This window comes from Gymnoscopelus microlampas (genome assembly GCF_963454915.1).
Source record: "Gymnoscopelus microlampas genome assembly, chromosome: 4".
In the NCBI taxonomy this organism is placed as follows: domain Eukaryota; kingdom Metazoa; phylum Chordata; class Actinopteri; order Myctophiformes; family Myctophidae; genus Gymnoscopelus; species Gymnoscopelus microlampas.
In genome coordinates, this window is record NC_139941.1 from 13,155,712 (window position 1) to 13,167,486 (window position 11,775).

Genomic DNA, 11,775 nt, shown 5'->3' on the forward strand with positions numbered 1-11,775 from the left:
AGACTGGCAGACTCTGACAGAGTGGCAGACTGGCAGACTGGCAGACTGGCAGACTGTGACAGAGTGGCAGACAGACAGACAGACAGACAGACAGACAGACAGACAGACAGACAGACAGACAGACAGACAGACAGACAGACAGACAGACAGACTGTGACAGAGTGGCAGAGTGGCAGACTGGCAGACAGACAGACAGTGACAGAGTGGCAGACTGGCAGACTGTGACAGAGTGGCAGACTGGCAGACAGACAGACTGTGGCAGACTGGCAGACAGACAGACAGACAGACAGTGACAGAGTGGCAGACTGGCAGACAGACAGACTGTGACAGAGTGGCAGACTGGCAGACAGACAGACAGTGACAGAGTGGCAGACTGGCAGACTGGCAGACAGACAGACAGTGACAGAGTGGCAGACTGGCAGACAGACAGACTGTGACAGAGTGGCAGACTGGCAGACTGGCAGACAGTGACAGAGTGGCAGACTGGCAGACAGACAGACAGTGACAGAGTGGCAGACTGGCAGACAGACAGACAGTGACAGAGTGGCAGACTGGCAGACAGACAGACAGTGACAGAGTGGCAGACTGGCAGACAGACAGACAGACAGTGACAGAGTGGCAGACTGGCAGACTGGCAGACTGGCAGACAGTGACAGAGTGGCAGATTGGCAGACAGACAGTGACAGAGTTAAAGAGAGGCAGACAGACAGACAGACAGGCTACCAGGAGTATGTTTGTAACAAAGTAAGAATTCCAAATAATGATCACCTCAATGCATTGTTGGGGACAGGGATCAAACCAGCGACCTATGGATTCACAGGCTGCCTCTCTTCTTATTGAACTAGAAATATAGCCTCCCTGATGGTGTCTGTTGATATCTATAGGTTTTTCAGTCCGTTATGAACCAAGCCTCTGTTTTGCTAACTACTCTAGATTACTGGTTGACAAATATTTAGCAATAAAGTTTTGTTTTGTGTTCTTGGAATGGAAAGTAGTGAAAATAGTTGATCTACAAGCTGACAATGTGTTGCTATCTGAAAAGTTGTGAGATTGTAGATTGGCTATTTTCACAAGAAAGTATGTTGTACATAAAAAACAACTAATCTCAAAAAAGCATTTCATGTTATTGTTTAAAAGTTGCACATGTCTGAATTAACAGGGTCATGTTTTGTACAATGCAATTTAAATGTAAACTGTAATCAGTGGGATTTGAACCAGGGACCTTCGGCACATGAGGCTCACACTCTACTGGTGGAGCTATTGAATCCACAGGATCAGACAGTGAGAAAGGAGAATCTAACAAAACAAAACAAAAGGGCGAATGAAGTACGTCATGCATTAAAAAAACTACTTTCAAGTATACATTTCTCGTTATTTTTAACAATTGCACATGCATTTATTGATACAGTCATGTTGTGTGCAATGCAATTATAAGTCTACATGAGGTGGGATTCGAACCGGCAACCCTGTGGTTTCAAGGCAGATGATTAAGCGATCAAGCTATTGAACCAACACACCTGAACTTGTGAAAAAGGGCCTCAAACATTTATTTGACACAGTTTCACGCAAATTGCTCAGAAATCCTTGGTTTAAATGTTTTTCAAACTGCTCAATACATTTCGGAATGGAAACTAGTGAAAATAGTCGATCTACAAGCTCACAATGCGTTGCTATCTAAAAAGGTGTGAGATTGTAGATCGGCTATTTTCACAAGAAAGTATGTCATACATTAAAGAAAACTACTCTCAAAAAAGCATTTCATGTTATTGTTTGAAAATTGCACATGTCTGAATTAACGGTGCCATGTCATTGTTCCGACGGCTCATTGTTCCGACGTATACTAACCCTATACCTAACCCTAACCCTAACCTTAACCGCACGCGGAAGCCACGTAGTCGGAGTAATGGCATGTCGGACTTATGGGCAGTCCCCGAATTAACAGGGTCATGTTTTGTCCAATGCAATTTAAATGTAAACTGTAATCAGTGGGATTTGAACCGGGGACCTTCGGCACATGAGGCTCACACTCTACTGGTGGAGCAATAGAATCCACAGCATCAGACAGCGAGAAAGGAGAATCCAACAAAACAAAACAAAAGGGCGAATGAAGTACGTCATACATTGAAAGTAACTACTTTCAAGTATGCATTGAAAGAGAGAGAGAGAGAGAGAGAGAGAGAGAGAGAGAGAGAGAGAGAGAGAGAGAGAGAGAGAGAGAGAGAGGCAGAGAGAGAGAGAGAGAGAGAGAGAGAGAGAGAGGCAGAGAGAGAGAGAGAGAGAGAGAGAGAGAGAGAGAGAGAGAGAGAGAGAGAGAGAGAGAGAGGCAGAGAGAGAGAGAGAGAGAGAGAGAGAGAGAGAGAGAGAGAGAGAGAGAGAGAGAGAGAGAGAGAGAGAAAAGAGAAAGAGAGAGAGAGAGAGAGAGAGAGAGAGAGAGAGAGAGAGAGAGAGAGAGAGAGAGAGAGAGAAAGAGAGAAAGAGAGAGAGAGAGAGAGGAAAGAGAGGCAGTGAGAAAGAGAAGAGAGGCAGTGAGAGAGCGCGAGAGAAGAAGTGAACATGCATCAAATTGCACATGTCTGAATTAACAGGGTCATGTTTTGTACAATGCAATTTAAATGTAAACTGTGACGAGTGGGGTTTGAACCATGGACCTCTGGCACATGAGACTAACAGTGTATTGATCAAGCTATTCAACCCACAGCCTTAGTCAGTGAAAAGGAGAATCCAACAAAACAAAACAAAAGAGGGAATGAAGTACGTCATATATTGAAAATAACTATGCAATTGAGTTGAAGTCTGCATGGCGTGGGATTTGAACCGGCGACCCTGTGGTATCAAGGCAGATGATTAAGCCATTGGGCCAACAGACCTGAACTGATGAAAAAGGAGTTCACACACATGACACACTTTCATGCAAATTGCTCAGAAATCCTGGATTTAAATGTTTTTCAAACTGCTCAAAATTGCAGACAATCTAAGGGCAGAGCTTACTGGTCAAAGTGATACATGTGTTCCTCATGAGTCAAGGCACATGTGTAAGCAGGTTTAACGGCTGTCGGCCAAACGAGGCATGACTTTCGCCTGTTTAAAGTTTGCATTTTCAAAAAATTGCTATAGCGCCCCCCTTTGACCAATTGGAGTAAGATTGGTTTCAGTGATATTTGGAATTACCCTCAACCTTTCTGCAAAGTTTCAAAGAAATGTGAGTCTGCATGTATGTGTTAGGGGCAGATGAATAATTTTCATAAAACTGCAATAGTTAAAATCTATCTCCTCCTGGGATTTTTGAGCAATCTGCATGAAACGTTTAACACTTGAACTCTGGACCTATGCCGACAACACCTTGGCAGCGGATTTTCCATAAGTGAAAAAATGCAGAAGTTAGGAGCCAATGACTGTTTTTCATATAATTCAAAATGGTGGGAGATCTAAAGGTCAGAGGTCAAAAGTCAGAGGGTGAAAGTTGTTCAGCATGAGGAGACGCATATGTGTATCCAAGTTTCATGGCTGTAGGTCAAACAGGGCATGAGTTGTACCTGTTCAAAGTTGGCATTTTCAATTGAGTGCTATAGCGCCACCTTTGGACAAAAGATTGTGAGAATTATTTCTTGATAGTTTTTCATGACCATCTACCATATGGCCGAGTTTCGTAAAAAGCGACTGCACGGTTCAGCCAGAACTGCGAAAAGTGGCAGAAGAAGAAGAAGAAGAAGAAGAAGAAGAAGAAGAAGAAGAAGAAGAAGAAGAAGAAGAAGTGACAGAATACTGCCAATAACAAAACAGGTCCAGAGCTGAGCTCTGGCCCCGTAATAACAACAAAGGCAATTTAACATCTCCATTTTCTGTACACTCAAAAGCTGAGTATTTCCCCAATTTAACCTTTTCACATTTCACTTTTCAACAGACCAATCATGTCTTATTTCTTTTAAGGCTGGGCCGTTAACGCCGTTAACGGGCTAAGTTAACGCGCGACTCTTATCGCGCGATAAAAAAATTACCGCCGTTAATCTATTCTCAAAGTTGGGTCTGGGAGCCAAAACATTAGCTGATGTAGCTGGGCGAATTACTCTGTGTCTGTGTGTGACTGCAATGCGTGTGTGTGTGTGTGTGTGTGTGTGTGTGTGTGTGTGTGTGGGGGGGGGGGGGGGGGGGGGGGGGGGACGGTAGGTGTCGGGTTTCACATGGTGTACAGACGTGCGCGCCTCTCAGTCATTTCACTCAGACAGAGAGAGGCTGAGTAGTATGTGTCGTTGCGTGTTGCTCCACTCGTTAATTCATTTGCTTCAGGTGGCTTCAGGTGTGTAAGCCCAGCGCAGCTTATTAAAGTGGTCATTGGACAAAAGCAGAGCCTCCGCTACCGTGTTGGTGAACAAACATAGCAGTAGTTGGGCGCTGTTTGGTAATACTTGTTGCTGTAGAGCATGCTAATGAGTGCTACATGCTAACAGCAACAAACAAATGTATGCTATTAAGCGTGCGGGTGCACACACACACACAATGTAGCCTACTCTCAGAGAGTCAATATGGTTTTAGAACTAACAGATCAACATCTCAGGCATTGATGGAATCCATTGAAAGAATCACAGTTGCAATTGGAATATTAATTTACCCCAAAAAAGCTTTTGACACTATCTATCACACCATATTAATAAACAAACTGGAGAAAATTGGTATTAGAGGCATTGCAGTAGACTGGATTAAAACAAAGTTATTTGGACAGACGTCAACAGTTTGTGAAGCTGGGCAAATACAGCTCAAATCATTTGGGCGTCTCCCAGGGGTCAGTATTGGGGCCCAAACATTTTATTCAATTATTCAATATCAATGATATTTGCCAAGTTTCTAAGCTGCTGTCACTGGTACTTTTTGCAGTTGACACATATGTTTTTTTGCTCTGGGGATTATCCAGATGATAATATAAAATAATTTGGAATAAACAGGGATTTTTTTTTTCAAATGCAGTGTTTACACATGTTTTTCAGACTGGATAAAAGTTTTTTTTATCGATCATATCGACATCGGTTATATCGGTTATCGGTCATAACAGCAATATATCATATCGGATATCGATATCGGCCAAAATCCCATCGGTGCATCCCTAGAACACATATTTTGAATGCCTTCGGCAGACTTCAAATGAGCCATTTTAATCTAGATTAATCTAGATTAACTCCAGGATTGCAGATAGATTAATCTAGATTAAAAAAATTAATCTATGCCCACCTCTATTTCTTTTCATTCATATCAGTACCTCCATATTAGTGTATTACCTCAGTAGACTACTAGTACAATCCGTGTACGTAGCGTTCAGTTGATATCCGTTCTCAAATCCCAAAATCAATTACAATACAGACTAGTCTGATCATATTACCTTAACCAGGACTATTGAACTGAAACAGATCAACAGACTACTTTTTCCTATTAAATTATTCAAAAGTTTAAACAAATCACATTTCTAACCAGCACCAGTAGGATTTCACTTCCTGGTTAGCTATCAGTGTAGTTCCCTGCAGCATAGCGCCCCCTACTGTCGGGAGGAGGGTACGACCTCAATTCAGAGTGTTTACAGCAACATGTGACGTCAGGGCCCTCACTGTAGTACGGTGAGAACACCGAGGGCTGTTGAGAGGGAAGCTCTGTTTCCACCTGAACACAAACTGTCTTCCATGGACAGCAGGTCTCATGTCCACCTGTGACAACCTTGTTTTTAGTAGTCTGTCAGCGGCGGACTGGCCATTTGGCGTACCGGGCAAATGCCCGGTGGGCCGCTGGGCCAGTGGGCCACTGGGCCCAAAAAAAATAAAAATAAAATAAAAAAAAATATTTTTGCTCCCATTTTAGGATTATTACGGTCATTTCCGGGTCGTGCGGCCCAATTATTAGTTACGTTAATGTTTGGGCTGGGGTGCTTTCCAGCAGGGGCCTCAGTGCGGCTGCACAGTTCATGTGCAGGGCTGGGCTGAAGCAGTGAAACGCCCCCACTCCCTGCAGCAGACCACAGCCACCAAGGGAATTACGCCTGTGTTTATCACATCAATGTTTTTTCTCGTAACTTCTCCTCCGAGAGCGAGCTCCTCTCTCTCACTGTCAAAGGTAACCTGAATGAAATGGACATTTCAACTCACGATATGAAACTGAACAGACATGCGTGAAAGTGACATCATTTCAAGAATATCAGGGGAATTCTGTCAAATGAACCTCTCTAAATCGAGAGCTGTTGCTTACATCAGTGGTTCTCAACCTTTTCAGTCTGTGACCCCCCAAAATAATCATATTTGAACTGGGTACCCCCCACCCTGATAAGTACTTGGAATGTAGGAGTTGGGGCATTTCATTTAGTTTGACTCGGATTCATAGATAAATAAAATAACAGATCTACAATTAAGCTCACATCACCTATCGCCTATTTTCACAACTTTTTGCTTTTTATATTATTTGACAATTTAGCAGATGTTTGACCAGTTTTATAGTATAGTTTGTTTATTACTTTTGATGCAGTAATGGTCTTCTTTTTTTGGGGGGTATTAAACAGGTCTTATGAGTACTTAAATTGTCCCCTCACTGTCATCTGGGGACCCCCCAAAAATCAAGTGGGGACCCCAGGTTGACAACCACTGCCTTACATGATATTTGGTGGTAATCTTATCCCAACATATTTCTTCCACAGCCTCTCGTCTGACAGCTGACATCATCAGAGTTACAGTCACAGTGCTGCTGCTGGTGGTGATGCTGTTATCCAGAGTCCTCTATCGTCTCTATCATCTCTGGATGGTAATGTTTATATGTCTGTATTTAATGCATGAGCGGTTGTTAATGTTAATGAGAATTCAGTAAGTTGGTGCTGCTGTGTTTTTGCAGTCCACCAGAGGGCAGAATGGAGGAGTGGAGAACATTGAGATGGTTTACTATAATATTGTTGGTTCTGGTGCTGAAGCTGGGCCGAATGAAGATGAGGAATACCACCTGTACACGGAAGTGGATCTCCAAGAAGGTGCTGAAACTTGTCATATATTGTGATTAGTGATTACTGTGATTACCATTAGTGACACCTGTTGTGCTGTGATCACCATGATTGACACCTGTGGTGTAAATGCAAGCCAAGGCATCTCAGCCAGTACAGACCTGACCTGAGGTGAATAAGCCAATGTACATTATGCACGCCTGCTCCGTACTTTCCTTATTTATTTCGTCATTTAACTACTTCTGTCTGTCCCCTGCCTTCCCCTGTTGATTGTTTGATTGTGAGACTGGTTCCATCTGGGGTTCTGAGGGTGCAAAACATACTCTCGCCTAGCCCCTTTCGGGACCCTGTTTACCTTTTTTGTATTTGGGAAGGCGGTAACCATGGTCCCTTGACGCTCAAAGCACTCTCTCTCGTAGTCGCGGGTACCACTGTCTCGTCTCGGGCTAATAGCTCGTCGCTTAGAAGTTGCAGAGATTGCTCAAAGGTACCAAAAAGAGCAATACTAACGCGCGGTTAATCTGCATTAATGCGCTCGGATCGGCGCTACCGTTTAACATTTTTAATAATTTAGTAAAGCTTAATTTCCTCTCTCACACAATGCTCCACTTCCCATGTCCCGCCTCCCCGCGTTGTGATTGTCATGCAAGCATGTAGGAGCTCGCCAATCAGAGGCAGTACCGTAGAACCATAGAGGTATGCGTAGGACGCACAGCTTGTCAGTCACCGCAGGGAGGCGGGACATGGGAAGTGGAGCATTGTGTGAGAGAGGAAATTAAGCTTTACTAAATGATTAAAAATGTTAAACGGCAGCGCCGATCCGAGCGCATTAATGCAGATTAACCGCGCGTTAGTATTGCTCTTTTTGGTACCTTTGAGAAATCTCTGCAACTTCTAAGCGACGAGCTATTAGCCCGAGACGAGACAGTGGTACCCGCGACTACGAGAGTGAGTGCTTTGAGCGTCAAGGGACCCTGGTTACCGCCTTCCCAAATACAAAAAAGGTAAACAGGGTCCCGAAAGGGGCTAACTCTCACCATGCCTTTCGGCCTGGCCCAGAAAATTAAGAAATGGTATTGAGAAAACTAAGGGGAAACAATGTTGAAAAAATGGACCTATTGATTTGTGTCAATTGTGTTCTTTGTGAAGTCATCACATTATGTGATGATAACTAACAAATGAACTGATATGATTCATGTTCACTATCTATTTTACTATTACTATTTTGATGTTGAATTCCATGAAAAAACACCTGAGGAGCCAACTAGGATGTGCAAGAATGCATAATTACTAGCTACAATTATGTCAGTCAAGAAAGGTGATGATTTGCATACTGACATGCGTTCACACACCTTCTGCTTGGTGTCACTAATCCCAAGAAAAGAGGAAGTGAAAATTGCTTTAAAATGTCCTGCCTTCACTTCTCTTGGCTCAGACTTCTAAGACTTGTCTTCAGCCGCCCAAAGGAAACCCTGTTCCCAGACGACGAGACAAGATCTACACCAGGTTCGATCTCATCTAACTATTTTTGTGGCAACATAGCCTAGGCTTGCTGTATTGACTGTTTACTGCCTTTTATCAGTTGTAACCCAGTGCCTGCCTTAAATAAACTTCTAATATTACGACTTAGAAGTTGTTTGCCTCCTCTCTTTTTAACGGTAAATCATACAGGATATTTACTTTTCTCACATAAATTACTGACATTACATTAGGTGACGTATTTTTTGTGTTCATGGATATTTATTGAATATTTGTTATGTTTTGCGGCTGATAAATATTAATACATATCTCGTCTCATAAAGCGTTCCCTGCTACACCACTGACGGAGAGACATCCTCAAGTCGGCATGCTGCTGATCCCTCATCTCCTATGCTTGCTGGGCCTGTCGCTAGGCACCGTGCACACCGCTGCCTTGGCTGATGGAGCCTGTCCAGTGTTCTGGACCAGCTTCTACGGCAGCTGCTACAAGTATGTTGCTACAGGAATGACCTGGCCCGATGCAGAGCTGAACTGCGTGTCCCAGGATGCCAACCTGGTGTCCGTCCACAGTGAGGCTGAGCACAACTTTGTCCGAGCCCTGATCAAGAACTATGACCCAGCAGAGAGATCGACCTGGATTGGCCTGACAGACTGTCAGAAAGAGGGTGGATGGATCTGGTCTGATGGGTCCAGAGTGAGCTACACCGCGTGGAGTCAGGGAGAGCCAAACAATAAGAGGCGAAAGGAGCACTGTGTTCATACAAACTATCCTACTAAATGGAATGATGCACAATGTTATAGCACTATGCCTTCTGTTTGTAAATCTCGTACAGTCCAGTACAGACATTAGTACTGTACAGTACTAGTGACTGGATTGTCTTATTCAACGCACCTACTTGTACTGTGTCTCCATAATAAAGGTACATTAAATATGTTTCTGTTCAGATAATGCTAATCTGTGTCTTCACTGTAAAGAACATTGGACATTCATAGAAAACTAGTAAACTGTAAAAGAATAGATTATTCCACAGCACCATGGCATCTCTCTCTCTCTCTCTCTCTCTCTCTCTCTCTCTCTCTCTCTCTCTCTCTCACTCTCTCTCTCCCTCTCTCCTTCAGTTCTACTGCATGATGTTCACATTTTCTGTCATTGTAGTCAAACATAATACAATTGACATCACCTGAGTGATATCTTATGGTCATAGACTGTAAAAAAAAAAAGAAATCAAATAATCTTGTAGACTAACTTAAAAAAGACATACATGTAATTACAATAAGTGTTCCACCTTAACACAGTCTTTTGCTGGTCGTCACAAAAAAATGGAGGGGGGGCACCTTCTTAACCATTTAAAAAAAAAAAAATAGCACAAAATAGGTTAACGTACATTAAATCGTTAAATTGTGATATATAAAACATACTGTAAATATCAAACATTCCTACCTGTTTACATTTCCCAAAAGGAAATGCATGTATTTAATTCAATCTGAGCAGTCTGAGCAGAAGCAGGGATAAAATACATCCCTGTAGGCCTATATAGATAGTGTTATATGGATAGTGTGACGCCCTCCCACTCTGTCTACCAGTTGTTAGTCTGTTGAATGCCTGGTAGGTGGAGCTGGGAGGCCATCAGCTCTGATCTGGAGCACCTGAGCCTATTGCTCTGAGGGCTTTAAAGTCAGTCCTCTTTATGTCATATCCTCTCTTCTCCTCTCTCCCCAGTTTGTTTGTTAACATACCTTGGTTTACACCTTACAACATTCACACTGCACATACACTCACACCCATACACTGCCTTCACACTGATGCTCATTCATATTTACTGATGTGTTATGTTTGTTGTTTAGTTAGTTTATCTTTAAATTATGACATTTTATACACTTTTAACTGTGCCTGTGTCTCCCTTTTGTTGCAACCTTGAGTCAGGTCGTAACAATAGTGATAGTGTCAGTGCCGTCCAAACGGATCAAAGTGTTTCCAAATAAACCATGGATGAATAAGGAAATAAAAGAAACATTATATAGAAAGAAACGTGCTTTTGAACAAGGTGACCTAATTCAAGTGAATGCTATTCAGAAAGATATAAAACTAATAGTGAATGTAAATACAACTAAAAACTTAAGATTGAAAGGCAAATGAGGGATACAAATGTACGACAATCATGGAAAGGGTTGTATGCAATGGGAATAAACAGCTATTGTTGGTCTGATTGAGGATTATGAGATAAGCTATCAAAGAACAGAGTTTGCTGGTTGGTGCAAGAGTAACTTTCTTCAGTTGAATATTAAGAAAACTAAGGAGATTATAGTTGGTATAGTGACTGTGGAGGAATACAAGTACTTGGGCACAACGATTGATTCCAAGCTGACATGGAATTACAACACTGATGCCATGTATAAGAAAGAGGCTGCATTTTAATGCGCAGACTGAGGCGTGGAAAAAAAGTTTAATGGTAATCTTCCATCGATCCTTCGTAGAGAGTGCATTCACTTTTAGTTTTGCTTCCTTGTATATGGGAATCTATGTGGAAAATGTCATGGAAATCGCATGCTGCGTTCATGATTTGAGGCATTTCGTTCAAAACGAACCAATCCTGCAAACTTTGGAAGCCAATCTTAGCCAATCAAGATGGAATATAGTAAATGGGACAGATCCGTGTTGATCACATGACTATAGGGGCGGCTGTGGGGAGGTAGAGCAGGTCGGCCAATGATCCGTGGGTCGGCGGTTCGAATCCCGGCTCCTCCTCCTGTCCACATGTCGAAGTGTCCTTGGGCAAGACACTGAACCCTACACTGCCTCCAATGATTCGGTCGGCGCTAGCTTGCCACCATTGGTGTGTGGATGTGGGAAAAGTGGGGACGCTGGCGTCGAATGTCCGCCGCTCCACCTCCCATTGTCCCCTCCCTGAATGAATGAATGAACCAAGAGAGCTAAGAGCGCTTTGAGTAAGTGTGATAATGTGTACCGATTTGTGTGTTGTTTGGACAAAATCCGTAGGAGTAATATCCAAAAATGTGTTTTGCAAAAGTCGGCGTCATGGTGGCGCTATGACAGGCTGATCTGAAAAATGTGGGGCAGAGGTTCTGCTGTGGCGGTGTTCACTCTCCATTCCGACATCTCACCACTCCGACTAGTGGCTTCCGCGTGCGGTTAGGGTTAGGGTTAGGGTTAGGTATAGGGTTAGTCAACGTCGGAAAGGCGACATGTCGGAAAGGAGAAATGCACCCCTGCTGTGGCATCCAGGGAGTGTGTGTGTGCAGTTTCACAGCGACCGGGCGAACGGTGGCAGATATTAGCTGCACGCAGACAGAAGGACGGACGGACGGACGGACAGGGG

The 11,775-nt window shown here is 43.2% G+C and overlaps 1 protein-coding gene across 1 annotated transcript; it reads left to right on the forward strand.

The window, feature by feature from the left end:
• Window positions 1-6,141: 6,141 nt before the first annotated feature.
• On the forward strand, window positions 6,142-9,316 carry LOC311043962 (C-type lectin BML-2-like; the record flags this gene model as incomplete). The annotated part of the gene is made up of 5 exons (XM_084055385.1): window positions 6,142-6,151; window positions 6,665-6,768; window positions 6,856-6,962; window positions 8,394-8,464; window positions 8,761-9,316. The coding sequence occupies 5 exons, from the start codon at window positions 6,142-6,144 to the stop codon at window positions 9,285-9,287; spliced, it is 819 nt and encodes a 272-aa protein (XP_083911511.1). The 3' UTR covers window positions 9,288-9,316.
• Window positions 9,317-11,775: the final 2,459 nt, after the last annotated feature.